Source organism: Microtus pennsylvanicus, chromosome 7 (genome assembly GCF_037038515.1).
Source record: "Microtus pennsylvanicus isolate mMicPen1 chromosome 7, mMicPen1.hap1, whole genome shotgun sequence".
Taxonomy (NCBI): Eukaryota; Metazoa; Chordata; class Mammalia; order Rodentia; family Cricetidae; genus Microtus; species Microtus pennsylvanicus.
Genome location: NC_134585.1, coordinates 121,519,190 through 121,544,408, shown reverse-complemented (window position 1 = coordinate 121,544,408; position 25,219 = coordinate 121,519,190). Strand labels below are relative to the sequence as shown.

Below are 25,219 nucleotides of genomic sequence, written 5' to 3'. Positions count from 1 at the left end.
TTAAGCAATTGGAGCCAAGCTCTAAGCAGTAACACGTGAATGTAGTAAAAGGCTGCTTATTCATTTCCCAGCCACCCAGACTCCAGAAATAACCACACAGAAACTGTATTAATTAAATCACTGCTTGACCTATTAGCTCTAACTTCTTATTGGCTAGCTTTTACATCTTAATTTAACCCATTTCCATTATTTTATATTTTATCACCAGGGTCGTGGCCTACTGGCAAGGTTTCAACATGTTTGTCTCCAGCAGCACTTCCATGGTTTCTCCTTGACTCAGCCTCCTTTCTTCCAGCATTCAGATTAGTTTTTCCCACCTAGCTTTACTCCACCCTATCACAGGCCTAAAACAGTTTCTTTATTAACTAATGGTATTCACAGAATACAGAGGGGAATCCCACATCAAGTGAATGTTTTCAACAGAGAATGGTAAAAAATCTAGAATATTGGCGAGTATTGGTTGGAAACTAACGGGGTGATCATTGCAGTGCATAAGAGCAAAGTTAAGGTCACAAGTTAGTCAGCAATGAACGCTGAAAGTAGGAGGGTCTTGTAAAATGCAGCGTGAAATGCAGTCCAGATCAGAACAGGGAGACACAGCTGTGAGTGCTCTCATTGTCTTACACCTCTACACAGCTCTTCTTCCGTTTGCAGCTATTGCTTGCCAATGACTGTCCTATCTTCTGGCTCCTCCCTAAACAGCTATTTCATTAGTAGGTTGCTATAGCAGGTCAACACTGTCATCTACTGTTCATGTTTTGTACTCTCTTCTTTTCCTTTTTTTTTCTCCCTTCCTTTCTCTTTTCCTAAACCTATGTTTCCTACTGTTAATCTCCCAAAGCCCGGAGGCTGACTTTGTTTATGATTGATGGGTGAATATTTTTATCTCCTCTTTTTGGTTTTTAATGGACAAATCCTTCCCATGTATCTACCATTTTTTCCCCTTGTCTTTACTATTCTAACTCCTAGGTGTGTCTGTCTTCTCTGATCCAACCTAACAATGTTAGCTGTAATGTAATAATGATAAGTCATTATGCTCACTTTTATCGTTTTCCTCTTCCTTTTCTTTGTACTTATACCAACATCATATTAGTGTGCATATCCATACCCAGTACTTCTGGAGTCTCTTCACTCCAGAAACCCGTTGGCTTTAAACATGTGTCTGTTTTGTAGTCTTTGCTACTCTAGTATCAGGGTGAGTTAGCTATTAGATAGTGACTGTTGCTAGAGACGATATTTAACCCACAGGGCAGACTGAAGATAGAGACTTGCCTGGCACACAAGTGTGGCAATGAAAACATCACTGTAACCTCATCTCTCCTGAACACTGTAAACACACCCTGTCAGGGGCCATGAGAGTCTCAGCAGGTGACAACTAGTGCTCAGGGTCAGTCCACCAGAGGAGTGGTTATCTGATGGAGGTTAATCCTGTCCTGGCAAGGCCTGCAGGGCCATTGACTCTGGAAATTGTTGCTCACATTAGCAGGTTGGTGTCTCCCCAGTACCTGCATTGTAGTGTATAATCTCATGTGATTTAATCTCATGATTGCATCTCAATCTTATGGGTGGTCAGGAAGATGACTTTTCATTTAGATATATATTTTTGATATACAGAATATGTACCAAGACACACTTCATAACTGGATCTATTTGTCCCACAATGACTATTTGTTTACACTTAGAAGCCTGCTCTATTTGTCTTTTTTCAGACTAATATAAAAAATAACAATTTCGCCTCAGTATAGCAGAAACTACACACAATTGGCTCATGTTTACCTCAGAGCAAGTTCAAATTAGACTAAAGGTTTTTTGTAAATAAATCACAAGTTTAAAACCTTATAGTTATATACAAGTCAGAGCTGCAGATGTCCAACGAAGGATACTAAGAAAAGCATGCCATTTCTTTGCTTGCCAAGTCTGTTAACAATAGACCTATGTCTCAAAGCTGTTACTGGACACTGTGCCCTCACCCTGGTCTGGTTACAGTTTTACTCCCGAAACCTTGAAAACCTTGTGTTGCCATGGCAATGGCTCAGCTTCCTATCTCTTGCCCAGGAATGTGCTTTTGACCAATGAGAGGCAACTATTACAATTTCTTTATTTCAAGGCTGGAGAAGAGAAGAAGGTAGGAGAAGTAGGAAGTAGGACAGGAGAATTGGGAAAGAAGCAGAACAATAAGGAAACTGATTGGAAAAGCACGGAATGAGAGTTTGTTCATTCGCCCTCACATCATCAGAGAAAGGTTCTTCTTGTTTGCTGTAGCATCTGATTCTGAATCCTGAAGAGTGCCTTGGGGCTGGATCCCAAAAGCTGTCTTTGATATCCACAAAAGAAGAGAGAGAACCTAAAATAAAAGAACAGCAGTAGCAACAAAATCTTAACTAATGACAATCTCAGATAGACAGATCCCAATCTGAACACACAAGAGGCAGGAAACCCCAGGACAGCTTGTCTCATCCTAAAACCTCCAGTCCCATGAAAGTGATCCCAGGTAAAATTACTTATATAAAATTCCAGATGCAGAATTCAAAGACTGATTACAAATGTGTCAAAAAACTAAAAAGAGAACACCATAATTTTCCAAGACTATACAATGAGCTGAATGAAATAAAGAAGTCAATTTATGATATAAAAATAGAATTTAATGGAGAGATAGGAATCCTGAAAAAAATCCAAGCCAGAATGATGATGATAGAAATGAAAAACACGATCACAAATTACAAACCTCCGTGGAGCGCCTCAGCCATAGGATGATCCTGTGGGAGATGAGGGGGATTGTTCAGCTAAGGCCACTGGCAGCTTCTTAAAACATGTGATGGGAATGTGCCAGAAATTAGAGAAGCCATACAAGGGCCAAACCTCCAAATTCTAAACAGACAGAAAGGAAAAGAAAATCACAGAAGCTGGGTGGTAGCAGTGCATACCTTTAATCCCAGCACTTGGGAGGCAGAGGCAGGTGCAACTCTGTGAGTTCAAGGCCAGCCTGGTCTAAAATTGAGTTTCAGGACAAACAGGAGTGTTATACAGAGAAACCCTGTCCTGAAAAAAGTAAATTCATAAAAAATAAAATCATAGAAGAAAAGTTCCCAAATCTAGGAAAAGATGAATTCTTTAGACAGAGGCACAGAGAACACCAGAGAGACAGGATCAGGAAAGAAACACATCATATTCTAGTTAAATAACCAAATGGACAGAATAAGCTAATTTGAAAGCTGAAAAAGAGAAGTACTAAGTCATATAGAAAGGACAGCCAACTAAAATAATTGCTGATTTTTCTTTTTTATTGATTTTATTTAGTTATATATTTTTCTCTGCTCTCCTCCCTTCCTCCCTCTCCCCTTCTACTCTCTTCCATGATCCCCATGCTCCCAATTTACTCAGGATATCTTGCCTTTTTTTACTTCTCATGCAGATTAGATCTATGTATGTCTCTCTTAGGGTCCTCTTTGTTGTCTAAATTCTCTGGGATTGTGAATTGTAGGCTGGCTGTTTTTGTTATTTGTTTGTTTTATGTCTAAAAGCCACTTATGAGTGAGTACATATTCTATTTGTCTTTCTAGATCTGGGTTACCTCACTCAATATGATGTTTTCTAGATCCATCCATTTGCCCGCAAATTTCAAGATATCATTATTTTTTTCTGCTGTATAGTACTCCATTGCATAAATGTACCACATTTTCTTTTTTAAAAAAGATTTATTATGTAACAACATTCTGCCTCCATGTATGCCCACACGCCAGGAAGGCGCCAGATCTCATTACAGATGGTTGAGAGCCACTATGTGGGTGCTGGGAATTGAACTCAGGACCTCTGGAAGAGCAGCCAGTACTCTTAACTATTGAGCTATCTCTTCAGCCCTAAATGTACCACATCTTCTTTATCCATTCTTTGGTCGAAGGACATTTAGGTTGTTCCGAGATTCTGGCTATTACAAATAGTGCTGCTATGAACATAGTTGAACACATGTCCTTGTGGTATGATTGAGCATCCAAAAGTGGTATTGCTGGATCTTGAGGAAGGTTGTTTCCTAATTTTCTGAGAAATCGCCATACTGATATCCAAAGGTGCTGTACCAGTTTGCACTCCCACCAGCAATGCAGAAGTGTTCCCTTTTCCCCACAACCTCTACAGCATAAGTTGTCATCAGTGTTTTTGATCTTGGCCATTCTTACAGGTGTTAGATAGAATCTCAGAGTTGTTTTGATTTGCATTTCTCTGATGACTAAGGATATTGAGCATCTCTTTAAGAGTCTTTCAGCCATTTTAGAATCCTGTGTTGAGAGTTCTCTGCTTAGGTCTGTACCCCATTTTACAACTGAAACCATGAAAGCAGTAAGGGAATAGACTGGTGTCCCTCAAACTTTGATAGACCACAATTGCCAAATCAACAAAACTATCCGTCATAACCAAAGGTGAAAGAAAAAAAAGACAGACCTAAAGAAAAGTTATGACCAGTTATGATCCAGTTCTATAGAAGATACTAGAAAGAATATTTCAGTCTGTGAGAAAGGTGAAAATATCAAGAGACGACAGGAGGAAAACACAGGTGAAGCTAAAGCACTTACCAAACAAAAGAAGACTAGGGCCTGAATACCATGTCAACAAAATGATGGGGAGTAGGAGACACCTCTCAGTAGTAAATCTCAACACCAGTGTGTAGATGGAGTGGTGGGCTGCTTCCCACCACCCGGGAAACTGTATTCTTTTAAACACTGCCTGGCCCATTAGTTCTAGTCTCTTATTGGCTAATTCTCACATCTTGATGAACCCATTTCTAATAATCTGTGTACCACCAGCATGTCTGGTGTACCATTCAGCATGTCTGACGGGGCGGCTGGCTCCATGGCGACTGACCAACCATGCTTTCTTTCTCCCAGCATTCTGTTCTGTCTACTTCACCTATCTAAATCCTACCCTATCAAAAAGCTAAGGCAGTTTCTTTATTAACCAATGAGAGTAACACATAGACAGATGACCCTCCTCCATAATTTCCCCTTTTTCTGTTTAAACAAAAAAGAAAAGCTTTAACTTTAACATAGTAAGATTACATATAACAAAAACAGTTATCAAGTAAGAATTACAGTTACAATATTTATATCTACTTTATCTTTTATCTTAACTAAGGAAAACAGTAACTATCTATATATTCTTCAACTCCATCAAAGACTCCAGAAGGATATAATATTACCTAAGCAAACAAGAAATAAGCAACTTCCAAACTCTAGAAATAACAGAGACATCTCGCTGCCTGTACAGTCACCCAAAGTTCTTTTGTACCATTGGGGCATCCATCTTCAGCCTACAGGCCCATAGTATCCAGCAGACATTTCCATGAAGGAGAAAATTTCAAAGACAGTTCAGTCACTATCTGTTGTGTCCTGCAGAATGTCTCGCAGACTCTTTCATGAATCAGGAACCCCGAAAGATCATCTCACCTTTAGGCATGATGTGGGAGTGATTTTTTATTAATAAAGAAACTGCCTAGACCCATTTGATAGGCCAACCCTTAGGTAGGTGGAGTAAACAGAACAGAATGCTGGGAGAAAGAAGCTGAGTCAAGGAGTCGCCGTGACTCTCCCACTCCAGACAGACGCAGGTTAAGATCATTCCTGGTAAGCCAGCTCGTGGGCTACACAGATTAATAGAAATGGGTTAGATCGATATGTAAGAGCTAGCCAATAAGAAACTGAAACTAATGGATCAGGCAGTGTTTAAAAGAATACAGTTTCCGTGTAATTATTTCGGGTAAAGCTAGCCGTGCTGGCGGCCGGGTGCTGGGGACGCAGCCCCGCCGCTCCTAATACAACATTAGGCAAGTTCAGCAGTCCTCTCTCTGTGGGTTCTTTGTGTCCAGTTTATGCAACAGTCCAGGCAGGAGCAGTTTCTTGCCCAAATGGCTATCAAACTCCATAAGGAGCCTCTTCGATGCCCATCTTCCTCTTGAAGTAAATTGGTGCTGCCAGGAGCAGACATGTCTCATTGTCATGAAAAGCCCTAAGTTATTAAAACATTAAATGTCATATTCTGTAGTCTTTGAAAGATATGAAGAATGCCTATCTAACTGAAATATATCTCTATATACCTAGAAAATCTAACTAACATGACTACAAGCTTGATTATTATTGATGATTATCCATTAACAACCTATATTTCCTAATTATACATTACATTTTTAAATGAACTACGTAATTATAATACCTTAATCAATATCAGAAATACATATACATATAACAAATTGACCTTAAACTTGTATAAATAAGTCAAGATTTATACCAATGCAAATTATTCATATCTATATCACCAATGATCTCAATTCACCCATGGAAGAGCGTAGACAGGTAGAGTGACCAGGGACAGAACCCTGCCTGCCCGTGCAAGCCTCCCATTCCTGGACCTAGCGCTGGACTCTCTCTCACACAGGCCTAACCCGATGAGTTCCCTGCTAACCTGTCCATGCCAAGGTCACACTCCTAGACTAGCCCTGTACCAGCACAGCACACTAGCCCCACATTGCTACAGCAATGAGACAGTGAAATCAAAGTTTTACTTAGTGATTTCTGTTTGTTGAAAATTATATTAAATCCATTAATATTTTTATAATAAAGAAAAATAAAGATCAGAATCGAAAAGCTCCACAAAATAAAGTTTTATTTTATTTTTAAAGATTTATTTATTAGGTATACAGTGTTCTACCTGCATGTCTGCCTGCAGGCCAGAAGAGGGCACCAGAGCAGCCAGTGTTCTTAGCCACTGAGCCATTTCTCCAGTCCCAAAATAAAAATTTTAAAACTTTGATTCTCAATGATTTACTTCATACCTGAATAGACTGGTTCAAACTGATAGCTGTCGAGAGCATTCTTAGCATCAAATAAACACTCTTAGTACCGGATTTATGACCACTGGGTATCACCTTCCAGCAGTCAGTGTTTCTTGGAGAAATGGCTGATTTCAGGAGTGGAGCAGGTAACAGAGAAGCTGAAACATTTTATATATTAGGTAGCAATAAGGGCCTTATTGTGGTTCTCAACCTTCCTAATGTTGGGACCCTTTAATTTAGTTCCTCATGCTGTGTTGACCCCAAACCACAAGATTCTTTTCGTTCCCACTTCATAACTATAATTCTGCTACTGTTAATGAATCGTAGTGCAAATATTTTTGGAGATAGAGGTTTGTCAAAGAGGTCATGGGCCACAGGTTGAGAATAACCGAATAAGGCTGGCAACTATTTCTCAAGTTCCATAAAAAACAATTGGGAGATTTGTGCTGTCTAATTAGAAAATTTTGGCACCAATTCTAATGGAATAATTCTTACATCAACAACAATAACTTCAGTGGGTCTGATCATTAGCTTTAAGTCTGTTCGTTCAAAAGGACCCAAAAACCCCAAACTTAGGGGGTAGGAAAATACTAGGAGGCCCCTTGAATTCACTTCTTTGGGTAAAAACTTGGAAGTAAACAACGAAGAAAAACCTATTCTGCCTTTCCTAGAAAAGGAATATAACTGGAAAAAATGCTGGAGAAACTTCCTCTAACACAGCATTATACTAAATGCATGAAAAATAATAGTAGCCCTGGCATAGCACCACTCTGAAGATGCTAAGAAGTGAGGGATGGAGATTCCAGTAACTCAGCACCACACACACATCCCAGTAGACCAGCTCCTTGCAGACTCAGGACCCTCACCTGCTCTTCCATACAGAACACCCAGTTCCTCCTTTGTGTAATTTCCACTAAGTGTTAAATGGATGCATATTGAATCCCAGGAGCCCAAGGAATGAACTCGTTGGTATTTTCTATTGCTTTATTGGAATATCTAAAGTGTCATTTTGACTGAATGGGTCTCCCCTAAGAGCCCCCAGATTGCTCAGGCAAGTTGGTGCTGGGCTGGATGAAGAGCAGGTGAGGGGATGGCAGAAGGAAGTGTACCTGGGTTTGAAATCAACAAGAGCAGAGCTGCAGAGGCAGCGTCCCACCTTGCCAGCCTTTGTGGACTCCTTCCTTTGCGCACACACTTTCAGCACTCATGAAACTTCACGACAGTTGTGTAAACATTGTATTTCCACCTGGCAGCTGAGGAAACAGGCCCAGAGAAGGAAATAGGGGTGTCTAACGTCTGGTGAGTTCAGTGCCATGATGAGACTTCCACCTTTGCTGCTGGCTCCAAATATTTCGGATATTAAGTCATGGCAAGCTTTCTCTAGATTTCAGGTTCCTTAAATGGGATCAGAAATTAGGGCTGGAGAGATGGCTCAGAGGTTAAGAGCACTGGCTGCTCTTTCAGAGGTCCTGAGTTCAGTTCCCAGTAACCGCATGGTAGCTCACAACCATATGTAATGAGATCTGGTGCCCTCTTCGGGTGTGTATGCAGGCTAAATAAATAAATTTTAAAAATGTGACCAGAAATGAACACAGTTACTCTAGATTCCCCTTGTGCAGGTAGAAGGCGGAGCCACTATGTACCCTAATGACACCTGGTGATGTTTGTGGAAATGCTTTGCAAATGATACAGCCCTTAATAAATAGATGGTGTCATTACAAGGTTGAAAGGTGTATATCCCCTTTTAGTGAATATACTCTACCAATCACATGCAAAATTGAGGAAAACTCTTGTCTTCCAATGTAATGTCTATACGTTCAGGCCACACAAAGGGAGGGATTCTTTTAAAAGGGCCTTTTTTGTTAAGGAGTTATCTCTGCTGGTGCATACTGAAACAACTGTCTTGATGTGTTTGCGGTGCTGTGCTGTGGTCACGGGAGAGGAGCCATTTAAGCACAAGAAAAGGCAAAGCAAAAGCAGAATATGCATCCAATCAAATTAGGACTAGATCCTGGTCCCAGGACAGCAAGTGCACCTGTCCTTTCCCATCTCTACAACTAGAAGATGTCACCGAGAACTATTGTCTAGATAACAATCAATGGTCTTTGAGACCTCGTTTCCCCAGAGTGTGGTAGGGTTATTGAGGGGAGCTATAAGGAAGACACTCTAAAGTATGTGTCAATCCAGGTCTTGCCCAGGGAGGAGGAACCTGGGTTATTCACGGGGTTTTCCCCAGGTGCTGTAAGCCCCAGCCTTATTTCATTGCTTCCACTCAGAGCAGCGAGGAAGCCACGAGCCCCAGGCCTCCGTCTAGCTTTTGTTAGGGGACTTCTCACTGTCGGCTCTATTTTGTGAAGCCAGTGCTGTATTCCCAGGGAGGGAGTGTCTGTCCAGAGGTACAGAAAGCAAAGGCTGGAGGAGGAGACACCTGCAGAAGAAGGGGCAGGGACTGGAGGCCTCGGCTAAAGAAGGAAACAAACAGCCAATAAGAGGAGACTGCACTCTGCTCTGCTGGGCTGGGACGACAGGAGGTCAGGTATTTCCGAATGTGAGCTTCTACAGATGCCCTGATTTCCTTACGAGGCTACACTCAGAGGCTGTCTAAACATGGTGAAGAAGTTCTATCTCTCTTGTTTAAGCTGTCCTCCAAACAGGGACACTTTCTCTTCTTTTCTACGTGAATTAGGCACTAGCAGTCCTTTATCTATTTGCATGGACATTTGATTGCAGATTTACCTCTGCACAATTTCTTCCTTGAGACTTTACTACTGTTTCTTTTATGTATAGAGGATGCATAGCAATGTGAGCCAGTCAGAGAGTAGGCAGAGCCCATCAGTTCAGCGGCCTGCAAGGTCAGGCGTGAAAGATGTTTCAGAGTTCAGGTGTATAGTTCAACAAGGCTGAGGTATGGCTTGTGACATTAGAAGTCATGGTTAGGGAAGTAAAAAGGTTACATGAACAGAATCCAAACTTCCTTTGGCATCGTTTTCTAGTAGTTTTCTGGGAGGCTAGCTGGCAGGGGTTCTGCCATTCGCAAGCTGGTTCTTGTCTCTGTTGGTTAATGAAGACACTGGTTTTCTCTCCCATGCATACGAGCTGCTGCCCTGTTATGATAGGCTCATCTGAGGTGGGCTGGTGGCCGTAGGAGAGTTTCCTGATGGAATGGGAGTTTGTATGTTATTTGATGTTTTTGTGTTGCTCGAGAATCCTTCATATGCTCAATCCTTAGGCTGTAACATTAAACATTTCCATCTGGAGTGTCAACTGTAGCGTCAAGATAGTGCAGGGTGAGGCCTATGACGTTTTCCTCCACGCCCCCTGCATTGTTTCTCAACCGGGGAAAGCTGAAGACTTGGTTGGCAACAAAGTGAGTGAATATGTCACACTGAGCATGAGTAAGAAGTTCATTTCTGCCTACAAACGCAAACAAGATTCGTGGGTCTGGGCACACCAAAGTCATCCTCACTTTATCTCCAGTTCTGAGACTCTCCACCAATAGAAACAACGGCAAGACTGGGGTTTCCACTAGAGGCCCTGGAGAGAGGCAGATCTGGCTGGGAGGGGTAGTCTCTGTCCCTACTCACCTGAGAATTTTGGACATGTGATTTAAGACATACGCTCTCCCAGGTGACTGTGAGACTTACTGAAGTGTCTAAAGATCCTCACACAGCATCTGGACCACAGGATGTATTCAGTGAGTGGGAACAGCTGGTTTTTATCTCCATGTTAGAGCAGAGATTGACTGCTCATTCCTCTGAAATCTTGGGATAGGAAACTTAACTATATGACTTTCCCTACTTGTGATTGTCCAATAGGTCATGTGATAGAGATCGTTCCTGCCTCTACTTGTCACTCAGTGCTGTGTATTCTCTGTTTTAAAAAATAGTCTTCATGATAATTGTCTTACAGGGATTTCATAAGGGCCAAATATAAAACTGCCACACTAGAAATGAAAATATCTATACAGGGTCCTTACTACTGCTACCAAAGGACTTTAGAAATTGTATTTGTCTGCCTTGGAAGACTCAATATCAGCCACGTTGACTGCAAGGAGCAGGTGTCTCCTGGGCTGTAGAAAGTGACTGTGGAGAACTGCTAGCTACGGTCATTAGGCTCCTCGTATCTGTGGAACAGCTGGGGTGTGCGGGTGACCCCGAGAAGCCTGAGCCAAGTGCTAGCCCTCAGGAGGCACTCGGAGAGTAGGGAACAGACAGGGTGCTGTGCAGTTAGCACAGTCATGGTAACTGTCTGTGCTCTCCAGGGCCAGTACCCCAGGACTGTTGGTAAGACTCGCTGAGGGTATCCCGGGACCACTTGAAGATGCTGCCCAGGCTCCTTGTTTTCTCTGCTCTCGGTCTCCTGGTGTGCGGTAAGTTTTCTTTCTTCTTATCAGAAGTGGAGAAACAGAAACGCTCCCGGTGTGTTGCCTTTACTAGAACATGCCTTCGTCACTTGTCGAATTGCTCTGGAACTGACAGATTGGCATTGGTGCCCTGCAAGCTGTTGTTATCCTCTGCAGGTTAGCATGCGACCTTAACCACACTAGTGAAATGAGAAGGATGTCAGCCACTTCTTAGCATTGTTTTTAATTACTTAATTAATTTTTACTTATTCTTTGTGTCTTTCATATCATGCCACCTGATCCCACCCATCTCCCTCCCCACCCCAAAATAAAACAAAATAAAATTTAAGAGAAAAAGAAGAAAAAAAGAAAAAATAGGAAGGGGAAAATATCTCATTATGGAAGCTGCAGGGTGACAGCAAGTCACAGAGTAAGCCTCTTTATCTGTATTTTTACATGTAGGCATTTATCAAAAAGAATCACTGATCTGTTACTGGGGATTTAATTAGGTATTGTACTGATTGCTTTTCTGTGACAAAATATTTGAGAAAAGGATTTACTTGGGCTTGCAGTTTTAGGACACACACATGCGCACATGTGGTGTGCGTGTGTGTGTGTGTGTGTGTGTGTGTGTGTGCGCGCGCGCGCGCACACGCACACGTGTGGGAAGATACAGTGGCAGGAACTTAAGGCTTTTGGTTTCTACAGCTGTGAGCTGGGTGGCGGTGGAGGTAGTGCACACCTTTAATTCTGGGATTTAGGAGGCAGAGGCAGAAGCAGGCAGATCTCTGTGAGTTCGAGGCCAGCCTAATCTACAGAGTGAGTTCCAGGACATCCAGAGATACACAGAGAAACCCTGTCTCAAAACAAAACAACTGCATTCCACATCTGTGAAGCCGAGAGCAGTGAATTCCTCTCATTCAGCTGCTACCCCAGCTCATGGAATGTGTTGCTTTCAATAAGGGCAGAGCTTCCCAGTCAACTAACCTAATCTGGACAATTCCCTGCGGACATGCCTAAAGACTGGTCTCGTCAATGATTCCAAGTCTATTCAAGCTGACTGTAAAGGTTTAGCACATCGTTCAGATCGTGACGGTGAGGTAATTTGTAGCTCTAACCGCTGTACCATTCCTATCATCACCACCATCATCAAGTTAACCCCGCCCAGAGTTTATGTTTGTAAATAAATACCAATTGTGTCGGCACAGGGTTGCCTTTATGGCACTGCAATATGTTTTATAATTTTATAAAGTGATTGGGCCTCAAGTAAATATATGTGAATTCCGTTGAGTTACATGAATTTGAGTTTGGTACTTCTTAAATGCCGGACAAATTTTCATGTTGTCTGACACAATTTAGCTAGCTCTCTGCCTTCTACCCTTAGGTAGACATGTTACTGGGTTACATACAGAGTTAGTGTTGAAGAACTCGCAGATCAAAGAGTGCATGGTTGATCTTTTCATGGTGTGCATGAGGACACTAAGGTCTGATGGGGAACTGGCTTGCCCGAGGGTAGCAGTGAGTTGAATTAGCCCCCAGTTAGTTGCCTGGTTCTGCTTTGTGTCTGCCATACTCACTGGCTGATGGCTCTTCTTTACCTCTGAGGGTCCTGTAGGATTTATGGTCCTTGTCTCCTGCCGTAGTGAGGCTTTCATTACATCCGCCTTCACTCAATCCAACCCTAGGGTCACTGAAGCCTTCCCTGGTCCCTAATCAGAACAATGTTGCTTTCTATGGATCACCTGCATACTTACCAACAGACCCATGGATGCCACATACCAAGATGGCTCTCATTATCTTGAGTAAACTTAATTTATGAAGTATATACCAGTTCTTGGACAGAAATATATGGATCACTGTGATTGTCCTCAGAGACATTTAATAAAGATCATTTTCTATTGTCTCATTCATGGGTCCTTGGACCCCTTATTGCTCAAGCTACACCCTTGCAGCTACAAATAGGTTCCCAACATCAGCAGTTACCTCCACTAACCGGGCCACTTGACAAGGCTGAGGACAGGTCCAGGTGAGTACTGAGCCCAAGGTGGGCTATAGAGATGAGAATGGGCAGCGGTGGCTGATGAAGCCCCCCCCTCCAGGGCTTCCAGATGTCCCAGTGGGGGAGCTAGTTCTTGGGCATGGTCTGCTGCAGGCTCATCTGTGGTTTCTCTTACAGGCAGTCCTACCATAGTTTCCCGGAAGGAGTGGGGGGCGAGCTCCCTCACCTGCAGTGTGCCGCTGAGCTTGCCCGTGGCCTACCTCATCACAGAGCAGCTCAGCAGAATGGAGTGCCGAGATTGGGCCAGCTGCAGCCGGATGGTGCGAGTCCTACAGTCCCATTCCGTCTATAACAAAGGCTGGTGTGATGTGGCCTTCAAGTAAGAGGCCGCCCGGGTCTCCAAACCCACACTCAAGGCCATCCCTCATAGAGTTCTCCTTATTCTGTATCCTTATTCTGTATTCCTTATTCTGTATCTCCCATCTCCTGGGCTTCATTTGTGTTGTGTTTTTGATGACTGAAAAGTGTTAGAAAAAAAAGAACTCAAACAAAATCCAGAAGCCATGAGGAGGAACAGCCCTGTGGGTGCTTTTATGCTGGGTGATCTTGAAAGAACACACAGACGGTTACAAAACCACTGCAGCCACCCCGGGAGCCCCCAGCATGACGGCTCACAAGGGCTTCATTGCTATCAACCAGTTAGGAGCAGAAGGAGAAGAGAGTCTGTCTTTCTCCTATTGCTATCTTTATTACATAAATGAGAATGCCATAGTCTATGGACACCAAAGAATTTCTTTAAAGCGGCACATCAAGGGACATGGGTTCAGAATTGTGTTGAGACTGCTTGTTAATATGGCCCAGGCCCCTTCTCTTCCAGTCAGTGCTCATACCTATGATATGTTTTTCCATTTAGTACCCTGGGTATCACAAGGGGATGGATGGACAGGGGACAGGGAATGGTGGGGAGAGCCCATGTTCAAATGAGCACAAGGCATGAAGACTATCTACTCTGAAGGCTCTATGCAAGGCCCCCAAGTTTTTCTCATTAGCCTCAAGAAAGAGAAAGCTTGCAAATATATTTAGAGAAAGAACAGGGATGGGGGTTAAAAAACAAATAGAAAGAAGTTGTAAAGACTCCGTTTTGAAAAGGATGGTCTGTGCTTCCACACACTTTCAGACTGAAGCCTCAGTATGCAAGAACAGCTGGAGACAGGCCGTGTAGCCTGCATCTGTATGCTAGGGATCTCTGCTCAGTCTTCGGTGGAAGCTGTGTTGACTTTGTTAGACACAGTTTATCTGCCTGTCTCCAGAGTGTTGGGATTAAAGGTGGAGGTGACAAATTCCTTTTTCCCTTTCTTCCTTCCTTCCTTCCTTCCTTCCTTCCTTCCTTCCTTCCTTCCTTCTTTCCTTCCTTCCTTCTTTCTTTCTTTCCTTCCTTCCTTCCTTTCCTTATTTTTAAGTGAGTCTCAAAAACACCTGTAATGGAAGACAAAACCAAAATTGAAATACAATCCTATTTCTTTAGGCTGCCCAAAATTGTTTCTTTTGTCGTTCATTATTATATTATCAAAACTTCACTTTTTTATGAGCCTCTAGGACCACTTTAGGAAAGTGAACTTCCTCGATACAGAGGTTTACCACTAAACCTGCATATTTTTTTTTTTTGCTTGGCAGCTTCCTGGTTGGGGACGATGGCAATGTGTACGAAGGTGTCGGTTGGCATGTCCAAGGCTTGCATGCTCCAGGCTACAGTAATGTCTCCCTGGGCATTGCCTTCTTCGGCAGTAAAATAGGTAATGGTCATCCCTCCAGACTCAGAAGGTGCCTGCACCCTTAATTCACCTCTTGCCTCCACAGTCACATCTTTTAGCCTGCCTTGTAGGTACCATCTCTGATATCCCTGTCTCTGGAAATCCTTCCTGCGGTGGCGCTCTGTGAGATGCAGTTTGTCCTCTTCTGGTCTATTCTTGTTAATATATTGCTGCAGTTGCCTTGGGCGTTGGGTTCACAGTTATGGTCAATGGAATCTGAATCATCCTACCATTGATATTTTAGTTGCCAGAGGCAAACAGCATGGATTATTTCTTCTTCAGTATCTTTGTTGATAGAGACAAAAAAGAGGTTAGCAGGCAAAGTTGGAGTCAGGAGTTTTTGACCATCCACTTCCAACCGGAGCAGAACAGAGTGTAGGGGTGGTGTCGAAGGCTAACATCAGTGAGAGGTAGCCGCCCACAGGCTGTTCTTTATTGGGGATCTTAATAGCAAGTGTTATAGGGAGGTTCAGCAAGAATTATATGGGTTAACAGATAGAAAAGAGTTTAAGGCGTGCCTGATCCTGCAGTTACTCAGTAAATACCATCACCCTTTCCCACAGGTTAGGGTCCGTCTGACTTGGTCAAGCAAGTCTCTCCCCACGTATCTTTCAGCTGATTTTTAACCTTTATTTAAAGGCAGAATAAATAGTCTCAGTTTGGCCCTTAGAAGAGGTTCCTAGTTTTGGTTCCCTGGAGTTCTGACCAAGTAGTTTTTCTCTCTCAGGCTTTCTGTATGTCTTTTCTCTTCCCGTCTACCAGTCACTCACAGGAGGTGTCTCGGCCCTCCCTGTTGCTGCTGTCCGGGTTGGAGTTTCTCCTGACAGGTTTTCTTTCATGTTACTCTCACGAAGGCAACAGCCCCACTCCTGCCGCGTTATCAGCTGCAGAGGACCTGATCAACCATGCCGTCCAGAATGGCTACCTGTCACCCCAGTACATCCAGCCACTGCTCTTAAAAGAAGAAACCTGCTTGATTCCTCAACATTCAGAGATGCCCAAGAAAGGTAAGGCCTTCAGCCCAGTCCACATGTCTCTACACTGCCCCCGACTGCATTTGGGAGAATTTTCCTGATAGGCTCCCAAGGGTTTCTTGGGCCAAGAACATTTCACATGTCACAGCTATGAAATCAGGGAAGTTATTAGTACTTTTTTGTCAGTGAGGATTTGATCAGGGCTTGGACATGCTGGGCGAGCACTCCACTACTGAATGACATCCCTAGTAGTCAGAGAAGTTAAGGACCATGTTTTCCTTGGCCTCCCCATCCTTCCAGACAATGTGGTGTTGTCACAGACCCATTCTTGCCACAAATATATGTGTACTCATGTTTCTTCTGAGTCTACAAGAAGTACGAAGCCTTCAGATTTATTGTACATCTGTGAAAAAAGTCAGACAAAACTCTCTCCATGAAGGAACCCGTGCTTCAGTGAGGAAAGTAAGAGCATGAACAAGATGAAGTGTGTTAGAAAGTGTGGAAGGGAGAGGGGGAAGTAGGGTGTGCAATGGAGTATACACACCCCCACACCCACTCATCCCCACCCACCCACATACACTCACCCACCCACACACACACCCACATACCCCCACCATCCCCATACTCACCCACACAATTCACCTACACAATCACACACCCACACCCATACATCCCCACACCCACATACACACACACACACAACCCACTCACCCACACACACTCACACACTCAATACACCCCCACCCTCCCACCCACTCATCCACCCACACCCACACACTCACACACACCCAGACCCCCATACCCCCCCACTCACCCCCACACCTCCACACACTTACCCACACACACTCACCACCACACACCCACACACACCTGCACACATTCACTCTGACACCCCCTACACCCACACCCACCCACACTCATTCGCCACACACCTACAGCCACACACACACACACACACACACACACACTCACCCCCACCTTTCCAAAACCAGCCACCTTTTCCATGACTGTGGTGCTTAGAAAAATTTGAATATACAGGCAGTGCTGATACGAGAATGACTATTCTAAGAAACCAAATAATGAAAATAATGTACTAGCTTAGAATGAATGTTCAGTAAATTAAAACCAATCAAATTAATTAGGACTTTTAGCAGCTTAGCTTTCTGCTAACACAGCCTTTCTCTCTGATCCAGTGATATTTTAAAAATTTTTTTTTGAAATTATAAATCTCTAAATAAAAATTTTCTTACTTTTGAGCTGGTAGTATTTTTCTTTTTTATATTTCCACCTTAATCATTTATTTATTTTAAGACAATATTTTTCTCATTTTACATACCAAGCCCAGTTCCCATTTCCTCCCCTCCTCCCCCTACCCAACCTCACACCCACCTCACCACCATCCTCTCCTCAGAGGGGGTAAGGCTTTCTTCCCATGGAGAGTCAAGAAAGTCTGACACATCACTTTGAGACAGGACTAAGCGGCCCCCCTCCCCCCAATATTTAGGCTGAGCAAGGTATTTGTTCAAAGAGAATGAGCTTCAAAAAGTCAGTTCAAGTCCTCGGGATAAATCCTGGTCCACTGTCAGTGGCCCCACAGACTGTCCCAGCCACACAATTGTCACCCACATTCAGAAGGCCTAGTTTGGGCCTATGCGGGTTCCCTGGCTGTCAGTCAGGAGTCAGTGAACTCCCACTAGCTCAGGTCAGCTGTTTCCATGGGTTTCCCCATCGTGGGCTTGACCCTTTTTGCTCACAATGATAGTTCATTAACATTGTGAGTTCTTTGTAGACTATTATTTCCACATCAGCTGAGTTGATTTGCACAGACCCACCTTATTGTATGGCACACTTGTAAGCATGTAGACATCCTGTGTTGGGAAGAAAACAGTCATGCCTCTGTCTGACCAGTCTATCTCTTTCTGATCTCATATTGGTTCTTACATCATTAGAATCCATGCTTTTTACTCGAGTGTCCTGATCCGGGTGCCTGGCCTTTCCAAACTCCTACCAAGTCACACGCAGAGCACTGGTGAGAGAGAGACTGGTGCGAACTGGCCTTTGGCTGTTTCTTGGTTCACAAGCGTACCAAGCAAATTTACATCCCCTTGGTTTTTTATTTTACCACAGCATGCCCCAGTATCACCCCACGGTCTGCGTGGGAAGCCAGAGAGACACACTGCTCTCAGATGAACCTGCCAGCCAAATTCGTCATCATCATCCACACCGCGGGGAGAAGCTGCAATGAGTCCGTGGACTGCTTGACTCGAGTCAGAGACATACAGTCTTTTCACATAGACCATCAAGACTTCTGCGACATTGCATATCAGTAAGTGGGAGATGGCCCTGTGGCTTCAGCGCAGTGGAGGGCAAAGCTGCGGGAGCCCAGGTGTCTTACACGGGCCCCACACCTTATTCTCGTGAGAATCTGAGCTGGGTAACATTCAGGTCACCGTTTGGGCTACCTGACCTCTCAGGCATGTTCTCCAGTCCTTCCAGATCAGAAAGACTGAAAATACTGCAGAAGGGGTGGTGGGAAAGCATGGTGGGCAGAGTAGGGGTGTGCCGTCTTAGGTACCCTGTCCTAACCAATAAGGGGTGATGGTCCTGGCCAGCTCCAGCTTGTTCTCTCTGATATTAGAGCCTTGCTAATCTTCTGCTGCTCACCACACAGCACCTTTAACCAAGCCCTGTGGGCTCCTGTCTCATCTCTACAGTAGGGAGTACATTTCCTGTTTGAAGACAGGGAGTGAGATTATTCTTTCATGGTTCCTTTCGTGCCAGGATTAAATTAAAGAAACATTATTAATCTAATGAGATACAGAAGACATTTGGGAGATGCCTGTGCTGTCACAGATGGGACTCAGGGTTAGAATACAAGGGACCTCAGTTATTTGTCCAGGACTTACACAATGAATCTTGTGACTGGTCTCAGATGGGTTTGCTTCTGCAGTGTGCCACAGATATTCTAGCCGTATCGGCCCCCATCTCTTCGTAAGGGCAGCCTCTGTATGTAGGAGAGAACATGCTTCATTCTCCAGGACTTTTTGTAGTCTTGCTATGGTCACAGCAGGTAATAGGGAACTGACTACACACTTGGAAATCACAAACTGGAAAACACCAGGTGAGCTGATTCTTGTTCCTCAACTTGTAAACCTACGGTGGAATCTGCCCACCTCCGTGTGTGCTGTGCTGTTACCAACACTGACACGGCTGTAACTGGGTGAGGCTCCCACTCATGTCTCAACTAACTTTGTAAGTAGCATTTATTGGGTGCCTACTCTGTCTAACACTAGGCAAGATTGATATGGTCCCTTCTCTTGTGGGCTTGAGAGAAACAATAAACAGATAATTACAATGCAGAATGTCAAGCTCAGTGTTGGAAGAAGATCAGGGCACAGGGAAGATGAGCCCGGAAGTCTTTGGAGGAAAGAAAGGTGTCAGAGAAGAACTAATAAAGAGGGGCATCTTTACTGGCGCATGAAAAAGGTGTGGGGGTTGGTTGGCAAAGAGGAAGAAGTCTAGTTAAAGAAGAATAACATATTCAAAAGCTTGGGCTATAGATAGGGCATGTGTCTTTGAGGAAACAGAACATGCCCCACTCAAACCTGAAACTGGATTTCCAAGAGAAGGGTAGTGAGGTAGGGTCTGTAGGAACCCAACTATTATGTGGATCTTGTAAGTAAAACTGAAAACTGTCTTTGTGTGAAGGTGGACTGGAGAGTGTTTGGAAAGTCACACCCTTTCATGTTGTGATGTACGTGTGTGTGTGCCACATGCATGCCTGGTGCCTGCAAAGGTCAGGAGAGGGTGTTAGACCCCCTGTTACTGGAGTTACAGATGGTTGTGAGCCACTATGTGGGTGCTGGTAACCAAACCTGTGTCTGGTCAAGAGCATCAAACACTCTCAAGTGTGAAACCCTCACCCCAGCCTCCTGGCTATGACTTTAAGAGTGTGTTGGAAGGAGGGAAAACTCTAAACAGGGTGCTGTTATAGTAATCCCAGGCGGAGCTGGGTAGCGACAGTTGTACAGGAGCAGTGGAGAAGTAAGAAACTTTGCTAAAAAAACATAATTGATGAGTGATGGGTAGTAGTTGAACGGGGCCAGGAGAGGGAAATCTTGGATTTAGGATGACACCTCATTTTCTGGCTGCAGAAAATGCAAAAGGCAACTAGTCTCTTCGACATGTTGGCTTTTATAGCTAGTAGTTTAAGCTGTGGGAGGGGATGATGGTTTAGTCTGGGTGAATGCACTCAGTGGAAGGAGAGAAGAGCTAGGTCGGGGTCCTAAGGAGGAAGCACAGGGCTCTGAGAAGCACAATGGCTAAGGAAGGTAGGCGAGATGCGCCGGGACGGAGGCGCAGTTCGGAGCCGTGCTTTTGCTCCTGACTCCTGCGCACTGGCACATACAGGACATGCAGCAGCAGTATGCGATAAATGAATGCATGGAAGGACGGATTAGTGTCGGAAGGGATGACTGGAGAAACTTGTGCTCCTCAGACTTTCTTGTTTCCTTTTGTCCAATCCTAGCTTTCTAGTGGGCCAGGATGGTGGAGTGTATGAAGGAGTTGGCTGGAATATCGAAGGCTCTCACACCTATGGATACAATGACATTGCTTTAGGAATTGCCTTCATGGGAAACTTTGTAGGTAAGGAATAAACGGGGCAGAGGGTTCTGCCTAATGAGATACCATGTGGAACATTCAGGAAACACCAGGCAGATGGGGACAGCTTTGTGACACCGGAAGTACCTGGTAGCATCAACAGGATATTTTATAAAACCCTCAGTAAAGAATGTCTGCTACCAGGAGCATCTCCCAAATAGAATATTTGCCTCCAACTCGCCCATATTTGCCCAGACTATCCCACTTTATGTCCGTACCCAAGGCAAGCCCAGAGCAAAGGAGAAAATAATGTCTTTTGAAAACTTTGGGATCTTTATGTCTCATGTGGGAAATGTGTGTCCTTCCTCCGTAACCATGGCAATGATGTTAGGATGCAGCATTGCCAGTGATGGCAAAGCAGAGGATAATCCCACGGGCTGTATCTGTTCTGGACATACTGAGAAACTGTGCCATCCTATATGTTATATTCCAGGGCACTTCTGAATTTTCTAAAGAAATTTTGGCCAGATGGAATTAGGAAACCAAATAGTTTTGCCTTGCTTTATGCCTAATTAATTGCTGGTAATTGTGGGACAGGCTAGGGTGGGAGATGGGGAGATTGGCATCTGGGTGCCTTTCACTGCCACAGCCAAACCGCTCTGAGATCTTAATGATTATGGGTAAATGTGTTTTGCAGAACAGCCACCAAATGCAGCTGCCCTGAAAGCTGCCCAGGACTTGATCCAGTGTGCCGTGGCAGAGGGGTACCTGATTCCCGACTATCTGCTAATGGGCCACAGTGATGTGTCCAACATCCTGTCCCCTGGACAGGCACTGTATGACATCATCAGGAAATGGCCTCACTTCAAGCACTAAGAGAGGCCTCAGTCCCATCTGAGGATGCTCTTGGTCCTGATGGGTACCCGTCCTTACCTCCCACCTTGGCTCGGCACCTCTGTCACCTCCTCTTTTCACTGTTTCTCTTAGTTCCCCCTTCTTGCATCGCAATCACAGATCTTCTCTTATTGACATCCTCTAATGTCTCCCAAGCTTTGCACTTACCGTTCTCAGGGTCTGGGTGCTGCTTCCTCTGTTCAACTTCCTCTCCAAAGGACTTCCACCTGCTCAGCCAATGAGGCTCTTTCCCTTGTTATCTGTCCCTTGTCTTGTATGCAGTCATCCATGGTCTGTCTGGCAGCTCCAATGCTCATCCATAGCCCAGCCCTCCTGCACATCCCCGACTTGTACATGTTTGAATACGCATTGAAGGGCTGAGATTCCCCTCAGACATATCTATTTTCCCCTGAGTTGTCGTATTTCCCAGGACAGCAGCTGACATTTCTTTGTTACTACATATCCCACGACAGTTCCTGAGCTGAGACTGATACATTGCATGCTACAGATGTTTGATGTAAAAACAAAAACAAACAAAAAACACAAAAAACCTGGATGAAAGAGCTGATCCCAGTCCCTTCCCGCCTGCCCACTTTCTTCATCACTGCCCTGCTTGACAGGTCCAGCAGTCTACTGGCCCCTCCGGGAGACACAAGCTGGCTGCGGTCTCCTGTCTCCAGTCTTCTATGCCTTGTCCACAAAGTACTCCAAAGACCAACCAAGCAGAGCTGCTTTCAGAGGTGCTGCTATTCAGTGTCTGTGGTTGCCTGGGCCTGGCTGGGCCCTGCTGAGCTGAGAGAGGGCTCAGAGCATTTGTATCCTGCAGCACTCCATCCAGCTCCTCCCTCCCAGAGGACAGCCCCTCTTCCCCATTGCTGTTCCAAGGATGTACACAGGCTGGTTCTTGCTGTATTGGACACAAAGAGAATGATGCATGAGCATGTTTCCCCATCTGTGAAGGCTCCTTTGGTGCCCAGGTTAGGCACTCTAAAGTGTTTACGCATCTCTTGCAGCACGGTGAGCCTTTCCAACCTCACGTTTACTCAGGCCTTTGCTTTTCACGAACTGTTGCCCTTGAATGTCATTAGATTGTCTCTGTTCAATCTAATTGTCCTTTTTCCAAAGGCCTCCTGGGCATGTTATCAGGAGAAGGAATGATTTGTTCAGTGGTTCAGGCTGTTTCTGATTTACACACAGTCTCTGTCAGAGACTTTTGACAGTACAGTCTTTTCTGGGTGGATAGAGGCTGGGGACAGACTTCTCAGAAAGGGTGAATTTTAACACCTCCCATACAGGAAGTAGTCTTAGGGGCAGTCATGAGATGCTAAGAAGTAGCTCACCCAATCCACCTGCCACAGTTTGAATGAACCTTGAGACATTCACATATTAGAAGTTCAATCCCTGACAGGCCGTAGTGCTGAGAGATGGGCTCTTTTGGAGGTAATCAATGCATTCATGTTGCTGCTGTGAAAATGAGTTCGTTATGAAAACGAGTGTGCCCCCTCCCACCCTCTTGTGCTTTCCCACTCTGCCGGGGGTGCTACAGCAAGAAGGCCTTGACCGGATGCCGACCTCACAGTGTTCACACTACACAGAATAAATCTGTTCTTTTTGTAAATTACCCAGTCTCGAGTATTCTGTTAAAGAAGCACAAAATGGACTAAGACATCAATTTTGGTTTATTGACTTTTCTTACTAGCCTTCAAAGTAGAGGTCCCTTCTCTTCAATTTAATCCCCAATTCTAGGACATGAGCTTTGGATGTCAGTATGCCGATTTCTCAGAAAACTAAGAAACAACCTATCTCAAGACCCAGCAATACCACTTTTGGGTATACACCCAAAGGATGCTCAATCATACCACAAGGACATGTGCTCAACTATGTTCATAGCAGCTTTGTTTATCATAGCCAGAACCTGGAAACAACCTAAATGCTCCTTGCGACCAAAGTATACATAAGGAAAATGTGGTACATTTACACAATGGAGTACTACACAGCAGAAAAATATAATAACATCTTGAAATTTGCAGGCAAATGGATGATGGATCTAGAAAACATCATATTGGAGGGGAATTACAGGGGTGTGTGTTCACCCCCCATCTCTGTCTCTCTCGTTTGCTGTTTACTCCAAGCTATCTTATGTTACAGATGTTAAGTATATGCTTTAACTAAACTCTCTGAGTTTAGCTAAGCCCTCAGCAGGCAAGGGCCTTTTCAAAGTCAGTTCTGAGGAAGCCATTGCAGGCAGTTTTCCCCTTTTGTATCTTTTTCTTGAGAGCTTCTTCCTAGCTCCCCATCAGTCAGGTTAGAGAGAATACTAACAGCAGCCTCCGATGGCTGAGAGGAGGGCTGAACGAATGGCTGTGAGCAGGAACCTTAGAACCCACTCTTGACGTTCAGTCACTGTTCAGGGGAGGCATGCATAGTGACAAGCATCACTGTAGTGCCGGTGCAGCTGACTCTGGGCGGGGAGAGGGTGGGATGGGGGAGGGGGAACGTGTGTGTGTGTGTGTGTGTGTGTGTGTGTGTGTGTGTGAGGGCCATGTGCTTTCCTCCGCAGGCGCCAGCCTCAGCCACACGGGGGAGCTCTGTGCGGGCTGAGTTTTGTGATGGGCAAGGAGGAGCCCACGGGCTGGCAGGCCTGAGAGAGAGCCTATGGTGCAGAAGAGCCAGTGCATCCTTCAGGACTGCTGGTCTCCTGGGGCTGGGCCCTGCTCCTGAGTTCACTGACTTGGTTTTTTTCCACGGTTTAAGCAGGCAGTAGAGGACAGTCTGTGAATTGAGCACTGCAAAGCTCAAAGCCCCTATTTTACCTGAGTCTGAACTCCAAGCAGGTACCTGGCTTGTTCCTCTCCATCCAGTGAGTTAAAGGAAGGCACTCTGGGTCTGGGGTGAGGCACGCTTCCCAGCATCCCCTGCGGAAACCACACTGCAGCCTTTTGCCTAGTCTTTCCCACCCCTCTATCTGCCTGCTTTCTACGCCCCTGTCCCCATCCTGATGCCTCCAGTTCCTCTTGCTTCTAAAGGTGCTTTTTAAAGGTTAGCTTTTCCAGAACACTCACTTCCTGGTGCCCACAGACTCACAGACCTCTTGGTGGCTCCTCCTCCTGCCTCCCCCTCAATCCTGGCCTCCCTGGGAGCTGGCCTCCCTGGCCTCCCTGGAGCTCTTTGTGGTAATGTCTCTAGGGCCCCACCCAGGGCCAGGCCTATTATTGGGGCCAGCTAAGTGTCTGTGGAATGAAGCTTGGGTGGGGTTGTCTGGGGAGGGCTGTGGCTTCCCACTCAGTCTTAGATACTTGCTGCAGAGTGGAAAATCCCACCGATTTTATGACTCAACCCAGCCCACTCGCTGTGATCTGCCAGATTAACTCCCTAATTCTAGGCCATTCATCGTCCTCACCTTGTGGTGGCTTCCTCGCCAACGGTGAGATCTGGGGAGTCATTATTCTTCAGGACCTATGTATGTCCCCTCTGGGCAGTCTGTGATCCTCTCCCTGGTGACCTCAGCCCTGAGAGCATGTGCCTGTTGCCGCTGTCCCGGGTCCCTTTCCCTGCCCTGTGTCCAGTTGCCGCTGTCCCGGGTCCCTTTCCCTGCCCTGTGTCCTGTTGCCGCTGTCCGGGTCCCTTTCCCTGCCCTGTGTCCAGTTGCCGCTGTCCCGGGTCCCTTTCCCTGTCCTGTGCCTGCCCTCATGTTTCCACACTCTTCCCCTTCCTCCCTTGGCCTGCCCTGTCTATACTTCTGTATCTTTTCTTCTTCTGTTTCTGTCTTTGCTCTTCTCC

At 45.0% G+C, this 25,219-nt stretch overlaps 1 protein-coding gene across 1 annotated transcript; it reads left to right on the top strand.

Annotated features, from left to right (window-relative positions):
• The first annotated feature begins 11,090 nt into the window (after positions 1–11,090).
• Positions 11,091–22,163, top strand: LOC142853945 (peptidoglycan recognition protein 3-like). Its single transcript, XM_075979098.1, has 7 exons — positions 11,091–11,186; positions 13,336–13,537; positions 14,833–14,951; positions 15,824–15,976; positions 18,071–18,269; positions 20,472–20,590; positions 21,243–22,163. Exons 1-7 carry the CDS (start codon positions 11,138–11,140, stop codon positions 21,419–21,421), a joined length of 1,020 nt encoding a protein of 339 aa, XP_075835213.1. The 5' UTR covers positions 11,091–11,137; the 3' UTR covers positions 21,422–22,163.
• The last annotated feature ends 3,056 nt before the right edge of the window (positions 22,164–25,219 follow it).